This window comes from Equus quagga, chromosome 5 (assembly GCF_021613505.1).
Source record: "Equus quagga isolate Etosha38 chromosome 5, UCLA_HA_Equagga_1.0, whole genome shotgun sequence".
Classification (NCBI taxonomy): Eukaryota; Metazoa; Chordata; class Mammalia; order Perissodactyla; family Equidae; genus Equus; species Equus quagga.
The window spans coordinates 35,468,623-35,490,770 of NC_060271.1; the positions used below are offsets into that span (position 1 = coordinate 35,468,623).

General features: G+C 54.0%; 1 protein-coding gene across 1 annotated transcript in view; it reads right to left on the reverse strand.

The window, feature by feature from the left end:
- Positions 1 to 4,273: 4,273 nt before the first annotated feature.
- Positions 4,274 to 22,148, reverse strand: part of IGSF21 (immunoglobin superfamily member 21) — a 237,547-nt gene continuing 219,672 nt past the window's right edge. Inside the window, exons 5-10 of the mRNA XM_046663094.1 lie at positions 17,667 to 17,782; positions 14,652 to 15,126; positions 6,160 to 6,245; positions 5,575 to 5,767; positions 5,144 to 5,182; positions 4,274 to 4,347 (exon numbers count right to left, since the gene is read on the reverse strand). Coding sequence (XP_046519050.1) covers positions 4,274 to 4,347; positions 5,144 to 5,182; positions 5,575 to 5,767; positions 6,160 to 6,245; positions 14,652 to 15,126; positions 17,667 to 17,782 — 983 coding nt within the window. The remainder of the gene's footprint in view (positions 4,348 to 5,143; positions 5,183 to 5,574; positions 5,768 to 6,159; positions 6,246 to 14,651; positions 15,127 to 17,666; positions 17,783 to 22,148) is intronic.

Consider the following 22,148-nt stretch of genomic DNA (forward strand, 5'->3'; position numbering starts at 1 on the left):
TCAATCCCAGGTTGAACAAACCACCCTTTCCAGCCTGCCCAGGGCTCAAAATCCTCAAATTCAGAGCCGAAAACAGACGGTCCCCCAGTTGGCTCTCTCCGGCGCGTCCCCTGTCACTTTACACGGTTCATCCACTTGCTGCTGAGATATTAATGCACTTCAGGGGTCAGTGGAGCCCAATGACCGTGCTCTTAATAGGGCAAAGCAATTCCAATTTCATGCCCACATGGGCCTCCCACTATTATGGCAAAGAAAAGGAACAAACCTTTTTTTATTCTTTCCAGAAAACAGGCAAAGGCATTGTGTGACAGAGGCTGAGGGAGGATTGCTGGCAGGCAGCAGAGGGGGCAGGTGGCTCACGTGAGACAGAGCATGGCTTTGGGGAAGAAGGAAGTTGGTTGAGGAGCCAGGTGGCACTGTGTGGTTGTGGCCTGCTGATCAGATCTGGATGTTTATACTGGGGAACACCTGAGAGCCTTCAACACTTGAAGATCATCTGTTGCAGGGTTGCTATCAACTTGCAAAATGCAAGCACACAATCATTTAGTGAATGAATGAATCATTTATTTGTTATATCTTGAAAAGAGAAATTGTTAGGAGGAGTCATTTGGGCTTCCCCGTTTAAATAAGAGTATGTGATGTGGTGGATGGACAACCAGGATTCTAGAACATCAAGCTCAGAATGTAGGGCTATTGTAGATTGCAAAAGTGGCCCTGATTGTGCCTCCTGCCCCGTGTCCACACATTACGCAATGTGACTTTGTTGCTTTTCCCATCCAAAGGTGGAATTGTCCTTGCATCCGGGTTGGCCTTGTGACTTGCATTGACCGACCACATGTAGGGGAGGTGACACATTGCAGGTTCCCCGAGGCCACGAGAAGCCTCGTCTGCTTCAGCTCTCTCTCTCTCTTGCTTCTCCACCTTCACCAGGCTGGGCTGCTGGAGGATCGGGGACCACATGGGACAGAGCAGAGTCACCCCAGTGAGGGCCACCTGAGACCAGCCAGCCCCCAGCTGACCCCCTAGCTGACTGCAGATGCAAGAGGGGGCCCACATCAGCCACACCTGGTCCAGATCAGCAGCCAGCCCCAGCCCAGTGAGAAACAAGAGACAGCTGCTGGCTTAAGTTGCTATGTTTTGGGGATGTTTGTTACACAGCATCGTTATGGCAAGAGATAACGGATACAAGAGCCATGTGACAGCGTCCTATTTAATCTGCAGCATTCCTCGCGCTGCCTGACCCATGGTGAGTGGTTAATAATCATTTGTTGGGTGAATTAATGTGCTTTTGGAAGCACTGAAACAACTACTTGTCTTTTCCCCAAATAGCAACGAAACTGGCCCATCTGTAAGGCTTTGCCCATGCTCTTCTCTCTGTCCAGAATGTTCTCCATTCTCTGCCTGGTCAACCTCTACTTTTCTTTCCAGGTTCTGCTCACTTGTCATCTGTCCTCTTTGGTTTCCTCTGACCCACCCGCCCACCCCTAGCAGAATGACTCTCCCGCCTGCATGCTCCAGAGCCCTGGCAGGCGTGTCTGCTGAAGACTCACAGAGTGGGCTACGCTGGTCGGTTGGGTCCATGTTCTCCCCTCACTGGATGGTGAGAGCCTTCCGGGTGGCGAGCACATCCTTCTCATCGCTATAGCCTGGGTGCCTAGCATGGGGCCTGGCCCATAGTAGGTCCTTGGGAGGTACTCATTCATTCATTCACTCACTCAGTGAATAGTTGCTGAGCACCTGCCACGTGCCAGGCTCGGGTCTACGCACTGAGGACACAGAAGTGGATGACACAGGTGTGACCCCCACACTGATAGGCTGACATTCTGGCCAAGGGCGGGGGGAAGACCGTTAGTAAATAAATAAGCAAATGGGAAAAGCGTCAGCCAGTGAAGTGTGCCATGCAGAGAACGGGATTAAGGATGGCGTGATGGAGCGGGGCACGGTGGTCTGGCTGGGCCCGCTGAGGAGGTGGGAGTTAAGCTGCAATCTCAGTGTCAAAGAGGAGTGGGCCCTGCAAAGGTCAAGGAGAGGAGAATTCTGGGCAGAGGGAACAGGCAGAGCAAAGGCCCTGAGGCAGGAATGGGCTTGAAGAGTTTGAGGAAAGATGAGTGTGAATGACACAAAGAGGGAGAGAGAGAGTGTGTGTGACGAGACAAGGTCAGCAGGTGGGGCTGCATTGTGTACGACTCCTACAGGGTCTGGATTTATTTCCTGTGTGATGGCGTCTTAGCCCGTTTGGCCTGCTGTAACAAAACACCACAGACGAGGGAGCTTACAAACAATGGAAATTTATTTCTCACAGTCTGGAGGCTGGAAGTCCAGGACCAGGTGCCAGCGTGGCCAGGCTCTGGCGAGGGCTCTCTTCCAGGTTGCAAATTGCCAGCTTCTCACTGTGTCCTCACGTGGTGGAAGGAGCAAGCTGGCTCTCGACGGTCTCTTTTATAAGGGCGCTAATCCCTTTCATGAGGGCTGCCCCCTCATGACCTAATCACCTCCCAAAGGCCCCTCCTCCAAAGGCAGTCACATGGGGGGTGATGTTTCAATATCTGAATTTGGGGGGACACAGAATTCAGTCTATAGCGGATGTGAAACCATTGGAGGGTTCAGAGTTGGGGGCCCCACGGAATGATCAGTGTTTACAAGGACCCTGCTGGCTGCTGTGGGGAGACCAGACTGTGGAGGGTGGGGGACGAGGCCAGTCTGCAGACCAGCCGGGACGCCGAGCCAGTTTTCCAGGGAAGGGTGGCTTTGTGTGTGGAGTGTGGTGGCCATGCAGAAGGAGAGAAGCGAGTGAATTCAGGACGAGTTTTGAGAGTTAAGTCAACAAGCTATTGATTGGAAGTGCAGAGATGAAGGAAAGAGAGCAGCTAAATGTTTGACCGGGTCAGCTGGGTGGGGCGGCACCGTTTCCCGGGGAGGGGAAGGAGCGTGCTTTGGAAGGGCAAATCAAAGTTGGATTTCAGCCACGTGAAGCTGGAAATGAGTATGAGATGTCCAATGGAGAAGAGGATGACAGTGGGAAGTTGGGCATCTGAGCCTGGAATTCCCGGGAAGAGTTAGGGAGTCAGAGGGGCTATGATGACAGCAAGGGGACAGAGCCCCTGTGTAATCCCCAGCCTGGTGTGTCTGAGGCCTGGAGTTTTGTACGGATGGGTCCCGATCCGCTGGGATGTCTGCATGACCTGGGAGACGGACAGAGGGCGCAGTGAGGTCCTGTCTCTCCTGGCTGGGAAGGGGGAAGCAGCCCAGGGAACTCGATGCAGCTGAGGTGGATGAGGGCCATCCTGGTGATGAGTCCTCCCAACGCTCCCTCCTCTTGATGCCCCGGCCTGGACAGAGTTACACGGAAATGAGTCATTGAACGCACCCCTGCTTCTCCGTGGCAGACACGATGTTCTGTGCTGACCGCCCCATCTCCCCATCCAGGGTACCCAGGAAGACTATTTCCCAGCCTCCCTTGCAGCTGGGGGGGGAGCCGTGTGACGACTTCTGGCCAACGGGATGCAGGCAGAGGTGATCTGTGCCACCCTAGGTCTGGCCTTTGCAAACATCTTGTGTGATGGTATGTGTTTCTGTTGGCTGCTGTAACAAATGACCCCCAACTTAATGGCTTAGAACAAGGCAAATGTATTTCCTTCGGGTCCTGGAGGTCAGAAGGCTGAAATTAGTCACATGGCGCTAAAAGTGTTGGCCGGGCCGGTTCCTTCCGGCGGCTCCCGGGGAGAATCCGTGTCCTTGCCTTTTCAGCTTCTGGAGGCAGCCCACGTTCCTCAGCTTGTGGCCCCTTCCTTGCATTGACTCTTGCACCTGTCATCACATCTTCTACTGTCTTCTCGCCTCTCTCTTATAAGGATGCTTGTGACTACATTGGGCCCACCCAGATAATCCAGCAGGATCCTCCCAATTTAAATTCATCACAACAGCAAAGCCCCTTTTGCCTCGTAAGGTAACATAGTCACAGGTGCTGGGGGTCAGGACGTGGACGCCCCCAGGGGAGGGACGTGTCTTCGATTTCCTTCCTCGCCTCCCCCACTCAGTGCCTGTCCCAGTGCTGGATGCCGGGGGCACCCTCTCGCTGCTGTAAATGAAGAATCCAGAGCCACAGACCGAGGTGGGGAAAATCGTTCTGTTTGTTTTAATTAAACCGACTGAAGAAGCCAAGACACGGACAGAAAGAGACTAAGAACAAGACTGGAAATAGTTTAGAAAAGAAATGAAAACCAATGGCAGAGACGTCAGTGCCAGGCGGAGTGGCAGGAGCGAGGCCGAGCCTTCACGTCAGCTCCAGGACCACTGTCAGGGTGAGCACCAAGGTGAGCCGGACGCCGGCAGGGCCAGAAGCGGAACCTGTGCCAGGCGGCAGGGTGCAGGGTCAGGGCTTGCCTGCCTGCCCGTTCCCGGCACTTTCTGGAGGGTGTGGCGGGGCGCGGAGCCCGGGCACAGGGCAGTGCTTCAAACGGCCCCCCAAGGAGTCTGGACTTGAGCGTCAGGGTGCACTGAGTTCAGGTCCCTGCCTTCCCACCTGTCCCACCTAACTGGGCACGAGCCCCTCCCTGTCCTAGGCCTGCCAGGCAGCGGTTTGGCTTTCTGGTGGCCATCAGGACCCTCCAGTGGGGACTCGGAGGGGGGCCCTCCATTGTGAACTGCGAGCTTGGCTTAGCGTGGGGAGGGGAGGGCTGGGGAGTTGGGGAACAGTGTCTGGGTCCCATGGGGTGGTGCTCAGGTTGGGTGGCAGCCCGGGGAGGGCAATACAAAGGGTCCCAGCCGAGGCATCTGTCTGTGCTCCCAGCTGTCTTGCAGAGTGGTCCAGGGCCCCAGAACACAACCCCACGGTCAGTGCTGGACACATCCGCTTGGGGCCAGGACAGCTGAGCTCTCTGAGCTAAGAGAGCTGGAGTTGCTGTGGATAGTGGGGGGGGGGGGGCATGCTTGGTCCCTGGAAATCCCTCTCTGCTGCTTCGGGATGGTGAGACCCCCTTTATTGCCTCCGTGCCCACTCTTGACAACCTCTGACCAGCCTCTGCCCAACTAAGGACAGACTGTGTCCATAAGAGGACACCTCCCTGCCTGAGGCATGGGGTTGGGGGGCCGGAGCTTCCTGGAGCCTTGAACATCACTCGCTTCTAAGCAAGTGGAGACTTACCATTGGAGTCCTCCGTTCCTCTTGGAATATTTGGGTTTTCTGTTGGAAAGAACGGAAAGAGAACTGGAGAATGGAAGGCATCCAGAACTCAGCAAAGGAGCTCCCCTTCACCCAGCACCTGCTATGTGGTGTCACATGTGCTCTCCGTGCAGCCACGCAGCCTCTGTGGGCTGAGGGGTATCAGCCCATTTTACAGACAGGGAGACTGAGGGAGGGTAAGTAGTTTGCCCGACGTTGCCTGGCTGCCACCTGGTAGACTTGGGATTCGAACCCAGAACTCTCTGGTTTTAACTGATGAACTACATGCCTCCTTGTGAGGCACCCTCTCGGGGCAAATTGAGGGGAGAGGGCCCCAGCTGCTCGCTCCTCCTGCGGGCGGCTCCAGTCAGGCCCCGCCCCAGTAGTCCTCCCCACGGTTGGGCGCAGCGTACCGAACACGATGAGCCGGGTGTGCGTGTCGGTGGAGCCCAGTGGGTTCTGGGCAGTGCAGCGGTACATGGAGCCGTTGAGCTCGGCGGGAACCCGCTCCAGCACCAGTTCCTTCCCGTCGAACTCGGTGCTACCGTCCAGGAGGCGGCTCCCGACCCGCGTCCACGTGAACATGGGCTCCGGAAAGACTTCGTTCTGTTGGCGGAGCAGGGCAGAGTCGGCTCACGGGAGGAGCCACTGTGCCGGAGCAGGAGGGGGCAGAGGCCGGCCTGACCGGGGCTGGCCACACATTCTCATCTGACAGCTTGGGTGTGGCTGCCCGGAACCCCAGTAAGAGGAGGACTCCGGGGCTGGAAAGGGTGTCAAGGCCCGTGAGCTATGACTGCCCCGAGGTCTTCATGGGAGAGCAAAGCATGCACCTCTTGCCATTCCCGATGGGAGCCATCACACAGATCAGGAGACTGAGGCCCGCTGGCTGTGCTGGAGGTCAAGGGAAGGGCCTTGGGGCATGCTGCCAGGGACACTGGTGCCCACTTGGTGCCCTGAACACCTCCCACCCCCTCCCAGATGCTCAGAGAGAGGCTGACCTGAAATCCGTGGACCAGAATCCTCACCGTGTCCCCGACGCGGGCTCTGCTGGGCCTCATTGTGATTTTGGGTCCTTTGGGGGCAACTGCAGGGAGAGGAAGGCGAGGTCAGAGAGGTGTAGGTGTGTGTGGAGGGGACAGCTGAAGGAGGAAAGCAGGGGGAGGGGCTATGGAGAGGAAAGTCCCAGCCCAACAGTCAGCGTCCTTGGGATGAGCTGCTGCTGAGCTGGGAGCTCAGAGGATGTCACTCATTCATGCCTGCGTTCATTCACACACAGTCCCCGAGCCCCTGCAGTGGGACCTGGGGGACCCTGTCTGGGACCTGGGGATTCAGCGATACGGGATCCCTGCCCTCGTGGGGTTCACTCTCAGTGGGGGTGAAAGATAAGCACCAGCCAGTGGACAGGGGTCAGATCAGAGGAGCCCAGTGGACAGTGGAGTCAGGGATGCCCAGCGGAGGTTCCACCCGGGAGACGACTCAGCTGGGAGCAGGGAGCAGCATCCTCAGGCAGCCGCGATGACTGGAGGCACCCCAAACTCCCACCTGCACCAAATCCTTGTGTGGGCTCTGCCGTCAACATCCCCATTGTACAGCTGGGGTAACTGAGGCCCAGAGAGGGGAAGTGACTTGCCAAAGGTCGTACAGTGAAGAGGAGCTGGGACCGAAATTTGGGTCTCCTCATTCCTGCTCCAGGGCTCCTTCCAGGTTAACCTGCCCACGGGGGACTGTCTGGAATCTCTAGTTTGGAGGTGGGTGGGGGGACCACATCTCTCATCCTGCCTCTCTTCCTCACGTCCTTACATCACTTCCTTCAAGCCCCTTTATATCTCTGAGCTTGGGAGACAAGACGCCCAAGGGCATTGCTGTCCTGTGGACAAGAGAGTATCAGCGATGGAAGGGCCATCCGGGTCACTGAGTCCCTCCCCTCAGGTTTCAGATTGGAGAGCCAAGGTCCATGGGTCACAGAGGGGCTCATCCAAGGTCACCCACAGGGTGAATTTCCCGTGTTCCCTGACTTCCAGGCCAGGGATCTTTTCCCAGAATCATTCATTCATTCGTTCAACAAGCAATCACTGAGCCAACCATGTGCCAGGCTTTGGGGCAGGTCTGGGAACGCAGTGTGTACAAGACCATGTGCCCGCCAACATGGAGCCTGCACTTCCGTCGGGGAGACACCCCACATGCAAACAAGTGCCCAGACCAGAAACTGTCAGGGAGGATGGGCTCCTGCAAAGTCGACCCAGGGCGGGTGTGAAGCTCATGAGGAGGGTTCCAGGCGGAGGGGACAGCCAGGGCATGGCCCTGAGGTCAGGGAGTTCATGGGGGTGGGGCTGGGGACAGATCTATAGGGCTTCCTGGGCTGGAGGAAGGCATTAGGGTTTTGATGGGAGGGCCATGCTCTGTGCCCTCTCTGTGGCCATTCCAGGGGTAGCAGCAGGAGAAAAGCTTTGTCCCCAGGCCCTGCCTGGGCTGGGCTGGGACCACACTCGTCTGCCCTTGCCTGCTCCCAGAACCTCTCCTTCCCACTCAGAGCTCTCAGAGCAGAAATCAGAGCAGCCGGCAGACGTGGGTGGTCTCCCAGGCACTGCCAATTTCATTCTCTGAGAGTGAAACCAAAGGACCATTAATTAAACTGCGAGCAAGTCATCTGAAGTGCCACCCGGGGCTGGGAGAAGCTTCGGTGGGGAGAGCTGGGCCTGCATCGAGGGGAGGCAACGGCAGGGAAGGCGAGGCGGCTTCTGGTGGTGCATCCACCCTGCTTGAGAAGGGAGCGCTGCCCTGGGAGACCCAGAGCAAGGCCTGATCCAGCCTGTGCCCCTGGAAGCATCGCTTCACCTGGCTTTACCCCAATCACAGTGGGAACAATGACGGTAGCCCTTGCCTACCTACCACACGGGGTTGTTAGGAACATCGGAGACGGTCAGTTTGGGGGCTACCATTTGTCCGGTGCATGGGAAGAGCGGGACACTATGTTAAGCGCCTTATGCGTGATCTCATTTAACTTTCCAACCCTTTGGGATTGTTCCCCTAAGGAGACCAACGCTTGGAGGGGACCAAGTAACTTTCTCGCCTTCTTTGTGGACTCTCAAGAGCTGCGGAGGTCGCTTTGCAGGTGGGAAGCCCTGCGCGGGGCAGCCAGGTCCTCATTCTTTGTCCGGCTGGGACAGCATTGTCCCGCTGCAGCCAGCAGAGGGCGCAGGAGGGCACCCCTGTGCAGAGAAGCTGGACCGCTGGACCGCTGGACCACAGCGCAGGCACCTTCCCCTTGCAGGTCAGATCCCTCGCTGCCTTGTTTTCTAAAGGCCTCACCTACCCTCTTCAGGCCCCGAGGGGAGAGGACTCGATGTTTATCAGGTGACAACATGTGCTGGACCCCATTTTAGGACTGTGACACCCTTCCTGGTGTTTACCAGGCAGGTTACCATGAAACTCAGTTTACAGGACATAAAGCTGGCCCTCAGGAGGGCAGTGGCTGGCCCGAGGTCGCACAGCAAGGGAGTGGCAGGAACAGGACTGGATGGCACGCGGGTCTTCCAAGGGAGGCTCTCAGCCCGGGGGTGAAGGAGACGGAGAGCCGGATGCCCTCTCCCACCCGGGCAGCCGGACCCGCCCCTGCCGCCCCAGCTGCCTGTTCCTGTGGTTCCTGTGTGGCGCTGACCCTGAGGGGCAGCAGGTGGCAGGTGAAGGGGCTGTTCTGCCCCCGTGTCTCTGAGCTCTGTCCTGGCAGCTGCCTCTGCAGCAGACGGCCCCTCTGCCTCCTGCCCTCACTGCTGTGGCGAGATTGCTCCCAGAGGCCAGGCCAGCTGCCATCACCCTCGCACTCCCACCACCATGGTGAAGGCCATGGGCAGCTGCTGGCAGGCAAATCCTGGTGCCCCCTTGCCTGCTCCTGGAACAGACCACTGAGGACGCTGGAAGGGAATGTTCCCGGCCCCTGGGCTGTCACGCCTCTTGACTCCCGGACATAGAGAAAGAGCAGGAGTTCAGAGACCTGGGATGCAGGCCTAGCCTTCTCGCTCGGGCTGCAGGACTTGGATGAGTCAATTCAGTTTGTTGGGCCTCAGTTTTCTCACCTGTAATGGGGACAATAAGCTACTACCCTATATGAGGAGTTGCTCTGAAAATGACAATGGGGGAGAAATATGAGAAGATTTCTCAAGATATGAGAAGAAAATTGTGAAATATAAAGTGGTGTGCATCTGCTCAGGGAAATACAAAACATCCTGATTATATAAGATGCCCTCTTTACCTAACCTGAGCATTTGCTGCACCAATGGCCGTGTGAAATATCTTGGGAAAGCTTCTCTAGGTTTCCCCCCAGGAATTCCGGGTGTTCGCTAAGATAACCACTCACTTATCTACCCACTCATCCATCCATCCAAGCATTCACACTATCCATTCATCTACCACTCCATCATATCACTCATCCATCCATCCATCCATCCATCCATGCTTTCATTCTATCCATTCATCCATTGTTCCATATCCCTCATCCATCCATCCATCCATCCATCTATCCATCCAATCATTCATTCTATCCATTCATCCACCACTCCATCATACCACTCATCCACCCATCCAAGCATTCACTCTATCCATTCATCTACCACTCCACCTTATCACTCATCCATCCATCCATCCATGCATCCATCCATCCACCCATCCATCCATCCAAGCATTCGTTCTATTCATTCATCCACCACTCCATCATATCACTCATCCGTCCACTCATCCGTCCATCCAAACATTCATTCTATCCATTCATCCACCACTCCATCATATCACTCATCCATCCATCCATCCATCCATCCATCCATCCATCCAGCATCCATCTACACACCTACCCATAAACCTACCCATCCACTCACCCATCCATTCATTCATCTGCTCTACCACCTAGTTCTTTATTGTACGCCTAATCTGTGTCAGTCACTATGCAGGGAAACGGTGGGAAAACAGTGACAAATAATATCAGTAGCTGATATTTACTGAGTACTTACTCTGTCTGTCACTACGCTAAGCACTTTTTATGCACTGCCTTATTTATTCTTCGTAACAACCCAGAAAATTATTAAGTATCTATTAAGTAATATGTTAGGACTTGTACTGAGCCCTGTACCAAGTGAACAAGGCAAGTAAAGACTGCCCATACACAACCTAAATTCTAGTGGGGGATCCAGGCAACAAGGAAATATATTATATACTTCCAGGTGGAGATAAATGTGATGCCAGAAAGCAAAGCAAGGTAAGCAGCTGATGGCACAAGGAGGAGGAGGCTGTTTGAGAGAGGGTGGCCAAGGAAGGACCCTCTGAGTAGAAGATTTGAGCAGAGACCTAAATGATGGGGGATTGAGAACAGCTGGGGTAAGATTATTCTAGGCAGAAGGGGAAGCCAGTACAAAGTCACAGAGGTGAGCCTGAGCTGGGCGTATTGGAGGAAGAGGGAGCAGACGGAGTAGAGGAGAGAGAGAGATGAGCCCCACTGGGATGGGTCTTAAATGTGATGGCAGCCTAGTGAATTGTTCTGTTTTGTTTTTATTCTTCATAGATTTTTAAGTTGTGATAAAATTCACAGGCAGGGAAATGCACTGCTCTCAAGAACACAATTTGACAAATCTTAATAAATGTGAATACCAGTGTAACCACTATCCCAGTCAAACTCTAGAACATTCTCATCCCTCCAGAAGTTTCCCTTATGGCTCATTCCAGTCGATCCCCACTCTCCATAGGTAAACACCCTCTGATTTCTATCCCCAGATTGGTTTTAGGTTCTAGAAGTTCATATAAATGGACTCATGCAGAATGTACTCTTGGCTGTCTGGCTGCCTTCGCTCAGCATTGTGTTTTTGAGCTCTATCCATGTCGCTGTGCATCTCAGGGGTTCATTCATTTGTCTTGATGAGAAGTAGTTCATTGTATGAATGCAGCACAAATTTCTTCGTCCATTTTCCCAATTATGGACATTTGCTTACTTATGGTTTTGTTATTGTTGTTATGAACAAAGCTGCTATGAACAGTCATGTGCAAATCTTTGTGGACATATATTTTCATTTCTCTTGGGTAAATGTGAAATTCCTGGGTCATAAAGTAGGGTTATTTTTATCTTTGTAAGAAATGCTAGCTTTCCAAAGCTGTAGTATTGTTTTATACTCCCACCAGCAATGCATGAAGGTTCTGATTGTTCTGCATCCTTGCCAGCATTTGGTATTATCGGTCTTTTAGATTTTAGTCATTTTAGCGGTTGTGAGATAGTATCTCATTGAGATTTTAGTCTTCATTTCCCTAACGACTAACGATGTTATACACCTTTTTATATGCTTATTGGCCATTTGTATATCTTCTTTTTTTAAAGAAAAAATTGAGTTATCTTGTCATTATTGATCTGTAGTTATTTACATATTCTGGATACCAATCCTTTGTCATATATCTGTATGGAGCATATTTTCTCTCAGTCTCTGCTTTGCCTTTTCATTTTCTTGAAGGTGCCTTCTTATGAGCAGAAGATGTGAATTTTGATTAAGTCTAATTTACCAATTTTCAATTATTCACTTGGTGCTTTTTGTGACCTCTTTAAGAAATTCTTGCCCGCCTCAGTGTCACAAAGACAGATTCCTAAGTTTTACAATGCTGGTTTTACATTCAGGTCTATGATTCATCTCAAATTAATTCTCGTGGGTATGAAGTCAGGATCTGGTTCATTTTTCCCTTAAGCTCATCCAGTTGTTCCAGGGCCGTTTGTTAAAAAGACTTCTCTTTCCCCGTTGAACAGCCTGGGACTTTTGTCAAAAGTCAATGGACTCTCTATGTGGGTCTATTTCTGGCCTCTGTTCTGTTCTATCGATCTGTCTACCGTTGGAGGGTTTGGGGTGGGTGCGTGTGTGTGTCATTAGCTGATTTCCACATTAAATGGATCAGTCAGGGTGAGCATAGAAGGGGGCACGAGCGGACGCAGAAAGACCAGTTTGGGGGCTGTGTGACAATCCAGGGGTGAACTGACAGTGCTCCAACTGGATGGTCGGAGAGGAAGCCACGAGGAGTGGCAGAAGGGGACACATGCTGAGGTTGAGCTGCCAGGGCTAGAGGATGGCTTGAACGTGGGATGTGAGACAAGTGGGTGACTCCAAGGGTGCTGGCTTGATCAACGGGAGGAATGAGATGAGTTCTAGGACCCCCAGGCATCTGTCTTCTTTGGTGGGGGGGTATCTGAGCAGGGGAGGGCGTCCCCGGCAGAGGGAACAGCGGGAGCAAAGGGGACATGCCCCCCGACCCTTGTTGTCCTGACCCTCAAAGTCATCATCAGATGATTGGCTGCTGTGTCCTGGGACCATCTCGTCCATCCCACTGTCTCATCCCATGGCCACAGCCCTCTGCTCACACCACTCTCCAGTGGTCACACCCGCTGGCTCAGTGCGTCCTTATCCCAGCCCCACCAGGCAGGCTGGAGAGCACAGTGGTTAGGAATGTGGGCTCTGGGGTCAGACCCAGCTGGGTGGCCTAAGGAGAGTTACTCTAAATAGGGTCCGTGGGAGGGCTGTGAGAGGGGTCTGGGCAGGCTCAGGATGGAGAAGGTCCCAGCACCTTGCACAGGGCCTGGCCTCAGGGGGGGCTCCTGAGCCCTCTATGGAGCGATGGGCAAATGGTACTCAGGGGTGGGTACCCGTGACAAATGGATGCTGTGAGGAGGCACAGGGAGAGGCTGAGAGCCAGACTCTGGGGCCTCACGGCTGCCTTTGAGTCCTCTCCCACTTACCTGGGGCAACTTAACCTCCCTGCGCCTGAGTTGCCTCACCTGTGATATGGCACAATAATACAGCCTACCTCATTGAGTTACCAGGAGGATCACCAATTGGGTAGTCCGTGGCACATGGTGCATAGTAGGTGTGTGCTAAATCTTAGCCCTTATTATTTTCTGTGTGAGCAGGTGGCCTGTGGGAATCCCAGGGCCATTTTAATGGGTCTTCAGGGAACTAACCCCATAGCCAGTAAGGGTGTCTGGTCCCGGGGCTGGTGAGTTCAGTGGTTGGTATTGAGGAAAGTGGAGAAGGTACCAACAGACCTGGCTTGAAATCCCAGCTCTGCTGCTTGCAAGTTGGTGACTCAGAGAAAGCGACTCCATCAACCTGAGCCTCAGTTTTGCTCATCTGTAAAATGGGGCTGCGTGGTAAACTTGTACTTGTGAGGAATGCAGGAGACGAGCCTCACAAACATTCCCGGCACATAGTAGGTGCTTTATGTACATGAAATCCTTTCACTCGGTATTCGGGGCAGAGGAGGTACCAGGACTTCTGGTGGGCCAGTTAAAAACAGAGTTCCTTTGGACTCCCTGATACAGGCTGTGGTCCCAACCCGTGTCAGTCATTGCTCTCTGACCTTGGTCGTGAGGGGCCTGGGTTAGGGGCTGTGGGTGGCTCCGTGCGGCCCCTCACCACTGGAGGTGACTCAGAGGACAAGGACAGGCATCTTGGGCTTCAGAACGAGCCTCTGGATGCTGCAGATGAAGGCACAGAGAGTTGCAGGCAGAGAGGGTCAGTACACGGTCCGTGTGTCCACTTCCCTGCCAAGTCCCCCAGTAAAGGATCTGACATTTCTGGTAGAGAAGATTCCACGTGTCCTCTCCCTGCCTCGACCCAGCTGGGAGGAGATGTCTAAGGGGGAGGAGTCAGATCTTGGGGATGCCCGAGTCGGTGCTCTGTGGGAAGAGGAAGCAGGTCACACGTGGGGACCAGGTTCCCAGGCTGAGCTGGTCCTGGGCGTCCAGTTTCCTGGTTGTGCTCACCTCCCACATCCCCACAGATGGCAGCGCTTCCATTGTACCTAAAAGTGTAGGCCAGAGTGACGTCCTCCCATGTCCTGTGTGTTCTCGACCTCAGCCTGGCAAATGTTCCCATGAACTTCACCATTCCTGACCCTGATCCAGCAAGCCCCCAGCCTGCCGTGTTCGTGGCTTACCTGGCAGCTGTCCCTGAGCTCACGGGTCACTTATTCAACCCAGAAATCCTCCTTGTCGCTTCCTCTGTTCCCAAATGTGACCGAGAAAACCCTCCCGGCCCCCTGGGCCCTGACTCAGCCACCCTTCCTGAAAAGTCTCAACTCTTACGCGCTCCTCACTTGCCCAGCATCCTCCCTGTGCTTCCACGTTGCATCTTCAATTTTAAAAACCTCCCCTGTTTCTAACAATCATCCAGCAAGCTTCTCTGACTTTCCAGATTCTTGATCCTGACTGAGCGAATTTCCCTGATCCCTTGCGTTCCTGACCCTTTCCAGCAAACTCCCCTGACCCTCCCTCCCCCATAACCTCCCACGTTCTCCCATCCAGCTCAGTAAACCCCCCATGGCCCCTGACTCTGCCCTCTGTGCCTGACCTTGACTCCTGTTTGCTCCTCCGTCTCCTCCCCATCTCCGTGGGGGCAGGCAGCCCAGGGACCCTATTCCAAGCCCCACCCCCCCGGCTCTGCAGGAGGCTGGCAGAATGGCAGCCACCAAGCCTTACCCAGCGTGACCTCGGCCTGCATGGGCATCGACAGCGCTGGGTGCTTGACCTCACAGCTGAAGAGGGCCTCGTTGTCGATCTGCGGGTTGAGCGTCCAGGTGAGGCGGGCGCGCACCTCCACGGTGCCGTCGCTGCCCGGGGTATGGCTGTGGCGCAGGAAGTAGACGGGCTCAGTGCTGTGGACCCAGCGGGGGAACTCGCGGCTCACCACCGTCTCTGGGATGTTCTCGGTGGTCGGCTGGAGGAGGATGCTGGGATCTGGGGTCAGGCCGCGGTAGGGACGTTCCGTGTAGGGACGCCCACCCCGGTTCTCAGTGTCCAGCAGGGACAGTGACCTCTGCATCTTGGTGTCATCCAGGTCCCGGTGCAGGAGGCTGCGGAAGGGCCTGCTGTCCTGGAGGGGACCAGAGCTTGCAGCCGGTGGCTCCGACAAGGGCACTGCGTCGATCGGTTCCCCATCGCGTTTGAAATAAACCTGAAATTGCAAGGAGGGTGTGAGAAAAGATTTTGTGCCAACAACCTGGACCTCCCAGCGGGTTCTCAGAGGAACTGGCCCTGGTGGCAGAGGCTGAGTCCATCTCCATCACTTACCAGCTGGTGAGCCTTTGGGGGCCTCAGTTTCCTTACTTGTAAAGGCAAATAAGATCACCTACTTCGTGGGGGCCCTGGATGCTTAAATGAAACAATGTACAGAAACAGGGCCCTGGACACAGCATGGCAGCCACCTGGGCTCCAAGGCGTGGTCCATGCCCACCTGGGGAGATCAAGTGGAGGAGAGAGAAGGTGGCTGTGCATGGAGATGAAATGAGATGTCGGGAGAAGAAAGAAGAGGCGAGGATGTCTGTGTGTGCGCGTTTTGGAGGGTTGGGAGATGGAAGGCAGAAAACAGGTGCGTGTGCGGGAGGGAGCTAGGTGTGGGCAGGAGGCGAAAGCAAACATCTTCTCGCTCTGTCTGCTAATGGGGAATTCAAGTTTTGAGAGGCGGCATTTAATTTAATTTGCTGTCTTTTTATTTTACTACGTGTGGCCAGAGGCCTGTGGGAATTGGGTGCATTTTTTAATAAATCAGATAAATAAATCCATGGGAGACGGGGAGAAAGGATGGCAGGAAGAAGCTCTCAGGGATGCTGGTGCAGGCGGGGGGAGGGAGAGGAGGATGGGCGACAGGCAGGGGCGGGGGGGGGCTGGAGGCAAGGGGGGGGGGGGAGGGGGGGGGGGGGTAAATGAAATGTGGGACGGGAGAATCTGTCAGAGTTTATAGCTCCAACGAAAAATCTCTCACACACATAATAGCCTGCTTTGGGTTTTTTCTTTCTTTTTTTTTTTTGAAAAGTGCTTCAAAAGCAGGTTTGTAATTTATATCAAAGAATTCTTTCAAGTTCTGACGTCCCAGGCAAACGTAAGATGCCTGGAATGTGGGGAGATGAAGATCTTTTATATATAAATGCAATATTTTGTTACCACGTCTTAAATGGCAGGAGCAGGCAGGCTGGGAGGTGGTCTTCCCGCAGCCCCAAGGCTGTGAGGAGCCTTTCTTTGTGCCCCCCAGAAAAGGAGTTTCTCTTTGGGTAAAAAGACCAGCTTGTCTGATTTTAAGGAGGCTAGACCTCTTTATGCGCTCCAGAGGGGAAAACAGGGCCACGTCCCACTCTTACCAATTGCCAGCTTTGAAGCTGCCTTTTTATCTGTCCCCTCCGGACTACGGGTGGGTGGAGGGAGAGAGGCCTCACCAAAGGCTTGTCTCTGCACCTCTGCCTGCTGCCCACCTGTGCCCGTGTGTCCCCACCCACTGCCTATCTATGTGCCCCTGCCTGATGCCCACCTGTGCCCATGTGTCCCCTCCCACTGCCTATCTGTGTGTACCTGCCTGCTGCCCACCTATGCCTGTGTGCCCCTGCCTACTGCCCACCTGTGCCCATGTGCCCCTGCCTACTGCCCTGCCTTGGGTCTCTCCACACCTGTTTACTGCCCTGTCCTGGGCAGCTGGGTCTGTCTGGCCTGGGGCCCAAGGTCACCCCACAGGTCCCTGCAAGTGACAATCAGAGTTTGGGATGAGGGGAGCCCTGGCCTCCCCACCATGAGCTCTACCCTTACCTGCCCATGGCTCCAGCCCCACCCCTCGCTAATCCTAGTGACGTATGACACTCACAGGGTCAAGACCCAAAGTGTCACACTAGTCAAAATTGGAAGGGACCTTGGGAGCATGTTTCCCATGGGTTCTCAGTGTGGTTTCCAGGAACCTTACGGGTTCCACAGAGGCACTTCCAGGATCAATAAGGGCAACTGGCCCTCCTTCCCTTTCAGATGTTTTTAGACATGGGGCCTCACTGTATTTCATTCAGACCAAACGGGTCCTTGCTGCCTCTACGGAAGCCGTAAAACTTTAACACTGCCCGGCCCCCGGGCCTCCTTCCAGAAGCTGAGACGCAGAGGGGGATCTTCCTGCTCGGGATCATTCAGTGCGCGTGGCCAGGCCGGTGCTAGAAGCAGCTCTCCAGACAGACGCTCAGGCCAGCGCTCTCCCTTCCAGCCCCTGCCCCTTGAAGGACCGCGACAGTAACTCAGGAGCTGGACTCCCAGGCCTCTGAGTAGGAGGCGGCCAGAGCAGGGGTTCCACTCTGTCAAGAAACTGCGGGTGACTCTGGCCACATCCCTCCCCATCTCTGGCCCTCATTTGTCTCCACCCTGCTCAATAATGGGGTTGGGGTGTGCCTGCTGCCAGCTCCCCTGACAGCCACTCCCACTGCGCAGCTCTGGGATTCCAGGGTCCAGGGAAGTGGGGGTTCCAGCGCTGGCAGACGGGGAGGGAGAGAGACACGTGGACGCCTGGGAAGGTCAGAGGAGTGCCCGGGGTCAGACGGAGGCGGATGGGGCAGAGTGGACTTACGCAGCCCACACCCTCCCTCCTTCATTCTGCAGAGTGGGCATCGCGGTGACACCTGCAGCTGGACAAGCCATGAAGGAGGGTGGTCCGGCAGGGACCGAGGATGGACTGGGCACTGCAGGGGTACTCACCATGGGCGCTGGTTTCCCTCCAGACACGATGCAGACCAGCGTGAAGTTCTGGGCTTGGTAGCGGCTGAAGGGGGCTGGCGAGTCAGCGGCCACCACTTCGATGGAGGTAGGAGGAGCTACCCAAGAGGGAAGCACAAGAAGACAAAGACTTAACTGGAAGATTCAGGAAGATTCACTGATTACCTAAGACGGGCCAGGTCCCATGCTGGGTGCTGGGGGAACAAAGGCTGCCCAACTCCAAGGGGTGCCAGTGGCCTGAGCTCCAGTGAGAATGAAGCCCCTGCTGGGCACACAGATGAGGGCCCTGCCTCACGGGGCTTACAGCTGGTGGGGAAGAGGAGCATGAATCAGAAGGTCACATAGCTAAACATGAAAAGTGCATCAGATACAAGGAGGTACAATGGAGTGTAAAGGGGCCCCTGCCCAAGGCTGAGGATGTGACTCTCTGCTGTGACCTGAGGAAGTGACAGTGGGCAGAAGACAAGCATGGCAGGTAGAGGGAACAGCACGTGCAAAGGCCCAGCGGCAGGTCAGCTCAGAGCAGAGGGGATGGGAGGCAGGCCATTGCAGTGGGAGTACAAGGATCCAGGGGGAACGTGGTGCCCAGTGGGGCTGGGGAGATGCACAGGGCACAGAACAGGGCGGCTGACGGGGGGTTACCAGTTACAGTGGTGTGCGGGCACCGGTTCCTACCAGCTCGTGAGAGCCGATTGTGACATTTTCAGGAATTTTGTGAACCAGTTGTTAAACCGCTGCTTGCTGGAAACCGGCCACAGTAGGTGTCTTTACACCACAGAAATCAGCCACCGCCACAAACCAGGCCTTCTTTGTCTGTTTCCTTCCCCTGCTCTGGCCCCCAGAGCGGGTTTACCAGAACACTACTGGTTGTGAGTGCTTCTTCTGTGTCCTGAGAGCAGTGGGGAGCCATGGAAGGTTTTAAGCAAGAGCAGTGACATGCTCTGAGTTGCATTTACTTTTTCTTTTTGAAGATTGGCCCTGAGCTAACATCTGTTGCCAATCTTCCACTTTTTTTTTTCTCCCCAAAGCCCCAGTACCTAGTTGTACATCCTAGTTGTAGGTCCTTCTAGTTCTTCTGTGTGGGACGCCACCACAGCGTGGCTTGATGAGCGGTGCATAGGTCTGCACCCAGGATCCCCACCAATGAATCCGGGCTGCTGAAGCAGAGCATGCGAACTTAACCACTTGGTACGGGGCCAGCCCCTGAGTTGCGTTTCGAAGAGACTGGAAATACAGGATGTGAATTTGGGCCAGAGAGACTGGTAGCTTAGACTATGGTGAGGGCAGTGGAGCGAGAAGTAATGACCTTGAGAGAGATGCGGAGCCGGGAGTCTGCCCTCCTCCCTTTCTTTCCGGAAGTTGGTCCTGCCTCCCACCAGCTCACCCCTCTGCTCTCCTCACTGGCCGCCACTGGCCTGTTTGCTGAAGCCGGTGCCCCCAGGCACTGTGGGGTATTGGAAGGGCACACGTGGAGCCAGTGGGCACTCCTGGGTCCCAGTCCCGGCTAGGTCACCACCACCTCCATGTCCTTGGGCAAGTCACCAAAACTGGGAGCCTCCGTCCCCAATTTGTCAAATGGAATAATACCCGGCAGACATATTTGGAGGATGAACCAGCTAATAGACACGGTAAGAATTCACTATTCTTATGATTTCTCCTATTATTTCCCCAACCCCCTTGTAATCAGGAGGACAGGAGCCGGAATCTTAGAACTCCACCGGGGAAAGGCTGTCAGTTCTGGCTTATCAAGCCTCGGGTCACATGCAGCGGGGGAAGCAGAGAAAGGAGGAGGCGTGGGCCTTCCCTTCCCGCAAGGGGTTTTCACTCCAGTTACGTTTAATTAAATTCGACAACGCTTCCTGACACCTACTAGGTGCCGGGCATGGCGCCAGGTGCTCGCCGAGGGCGCCCGTGATGGAGTGCGGAGAAGCTCACAGGCTGGCGGGGGCGACAGACGCCAGGCGACTCTATTTTAAGGTCTACGAAAGGAGGCAGGTATAAGCCATTCATTCACGCAGGCAGCCGCCACGTGCCGTCGGCAAGGGAAGCAGAACAAACAGGAAACAACAGGAGAACAATAGATGGAGAATTGTAATTAAGTGTAAGATTGTAGGAAGCAGATGGCAAGTGGGGTAGAAATTCCGAGACGGAAAAGTACACCAGAACACTTCAATTACCCAGAATTCGCAGATTCTGCAATCTAAGTTTTCTAGAACTCGACTGAAAACCTGGAGCCCACGGCAAGACGAGCAACGGCTAAGATTTAGGAGCCAGGAGCTGTCCTTAATGCGGGTTAATTCACTTAATCCTCACCATTAGTCTATGAGGCGTGTTATCTTCCTCCCATTTTACAGACGGGGAAGGTTAAGAGGTGGAGTAGCTTATCTGGGTTCACAGAGTCAGGATTTGAACCCAAACCCCCTCGCTCCCGAGTCCAAACTGTGACACAAAGCTGTGCCATCGCAATCTTTGGAAAGAAGAAAGGAGCTCCCATCACTTGGTACCTTTAGCCCTAAATACACATTTTAGCCGCAGGGAGCACTCATTGACCTGGCACGTCTCAGCTTCCATGGATGTCTTGTAATCCAGATCCTTCGGGACCTGCTCCTGTGGGTGGCTCAACTTCACTCGATTGTCCCGAAGATTAAGGGACCAAGCCAATTAGAGCGTAAAACTCTGGCATCACTCATGGTGGCGTATGTGGAGGAATAATTATACCCTCTAAAGATCCGAGAGGTTCAGACCTGGGCAGGGGGCATCTTTAAAATCACTCACTCATTCTTTCGTCTTTTAATCGAGCAAACAGGATTTAGACACCTGGAATCTTCCTTATAGAATTGCTTTGAGGAGTAAAGCAGATGATACTCACAAGACGCCTGGCACATAGTAAGCCTGCAATGCACTTCAGCGATTTTAATTAATATTATTTGCATCACCATTGTAAGGGAGGTAGTATAGGACAATGGTTAAGAGTGTGGACTCTACATCAGACCACCCAGGGTTCAAAGACCAGCTGTACCACTTTCCGGCTGTGTGACCTTGGGTGAGTTACTTAACCTCTCTGAATCTCAGTTTCCTTATCTGCAGAATGGAATTATGCGGTACCTGGGAGGATGCAAAGAAGTAGGACCTGAAAGCGTTTTGAAAACGCACCCTCCCAGCTGTTAGCTGCATTTATTAGCACTATCACTCACTAAGAGTCTTTCTTTGAGCTCCTTGCTACTAGTCGGGAGAATGCCTTTGGGCATTCAATTTAGTGAGGACACCAGAAAATGCCCTGGACTGCCACTGTCCAATACAGTAACCACTCACCATGTGGCAGCCAAGCCCTTGAAATGTGGCTCTTTCAAGTTCATACGTGCTGGAAGTGTAAAATACACACTGAATTTTGAAGACAAATTTTAAAAGGAATGTTAAACATATCATTAATATTTTTATATTGCTTACATTGGAAATAACATTTGGGATATATAATGGATTTAATAAACATAGTATTAAAATAATTTCACCTTTTTAAAAACTCTTCTTAACGTGGTCATTAGAAAACTGACAATTAAATATATGGCTTGCATTGTATTTCTTTTGGAGAACGCTGGTCGAGACCTCCCGTTTTACAGGTGAGCAAACTGAGGTTAGAGAACCGGAGAGATTTGCCTCAGGTTACACTAGAGGTCAATAGCAGAGGCTGGACGGGCACCCGGGCCTTCCAAATCCTGGCCAGGGTTCTTTGCACCCCATGGGTGCCCCCCGCCCCACACACATACCGAACACTTCCACGCACACACACGTCCCCGTTCTGGAGATCTGTAGCTGAGTCATGCACACCACCCACGCAGGCCCTGACTGAGGGCTGTGTTCCCTCGTTACATTTCTGAGCAGGAGTTAGCAATATGTCTGCTTAATCAAGCTCATAAGACAATAACAGATTCCAGTCGTATGGACGATGACACAGCAGGGCTCCTCACAGCAGCGTGGACAGCCCAGGCTTCCCACACTCTCCCCATCAGCATCTTCCTCAGTTGCTGTGTCCTAGGCAAACGTCACTCTGCATCTTGCCTCCTGTCTGCCAGTGGAGGGCTCTGAGAGCAGGCAGTCAGGGAGCTGTCTACACCCGGGCGTCCCCGGCTGCTTACGGCTGCTCCCCCACACATCACATTGTACTCTCACCCTTCCTCTTCTCCTTTCCTTCTCTTGACTACAGACAGCATTCTTTCCCCCACAACCCACTGTTTCTCAGGCTCATTATCTACAGCCTTTCTTTACTCTCAGTCTTCCTCATCTCCGTCCTTACCTCCATCCACTTCCCCATCCTCACCTCCATCCCCACCTCCATTCTCAACTCCATCCCCATCTCCATCCTCACCTTCATCTCTTTCCCCATCCTCATCTCCATCCTTACCTCCATCCACTTCCCCATCCTCATCTCCATCCCCATCTCCATCTTCATCTCCAGCCTCATCTCCA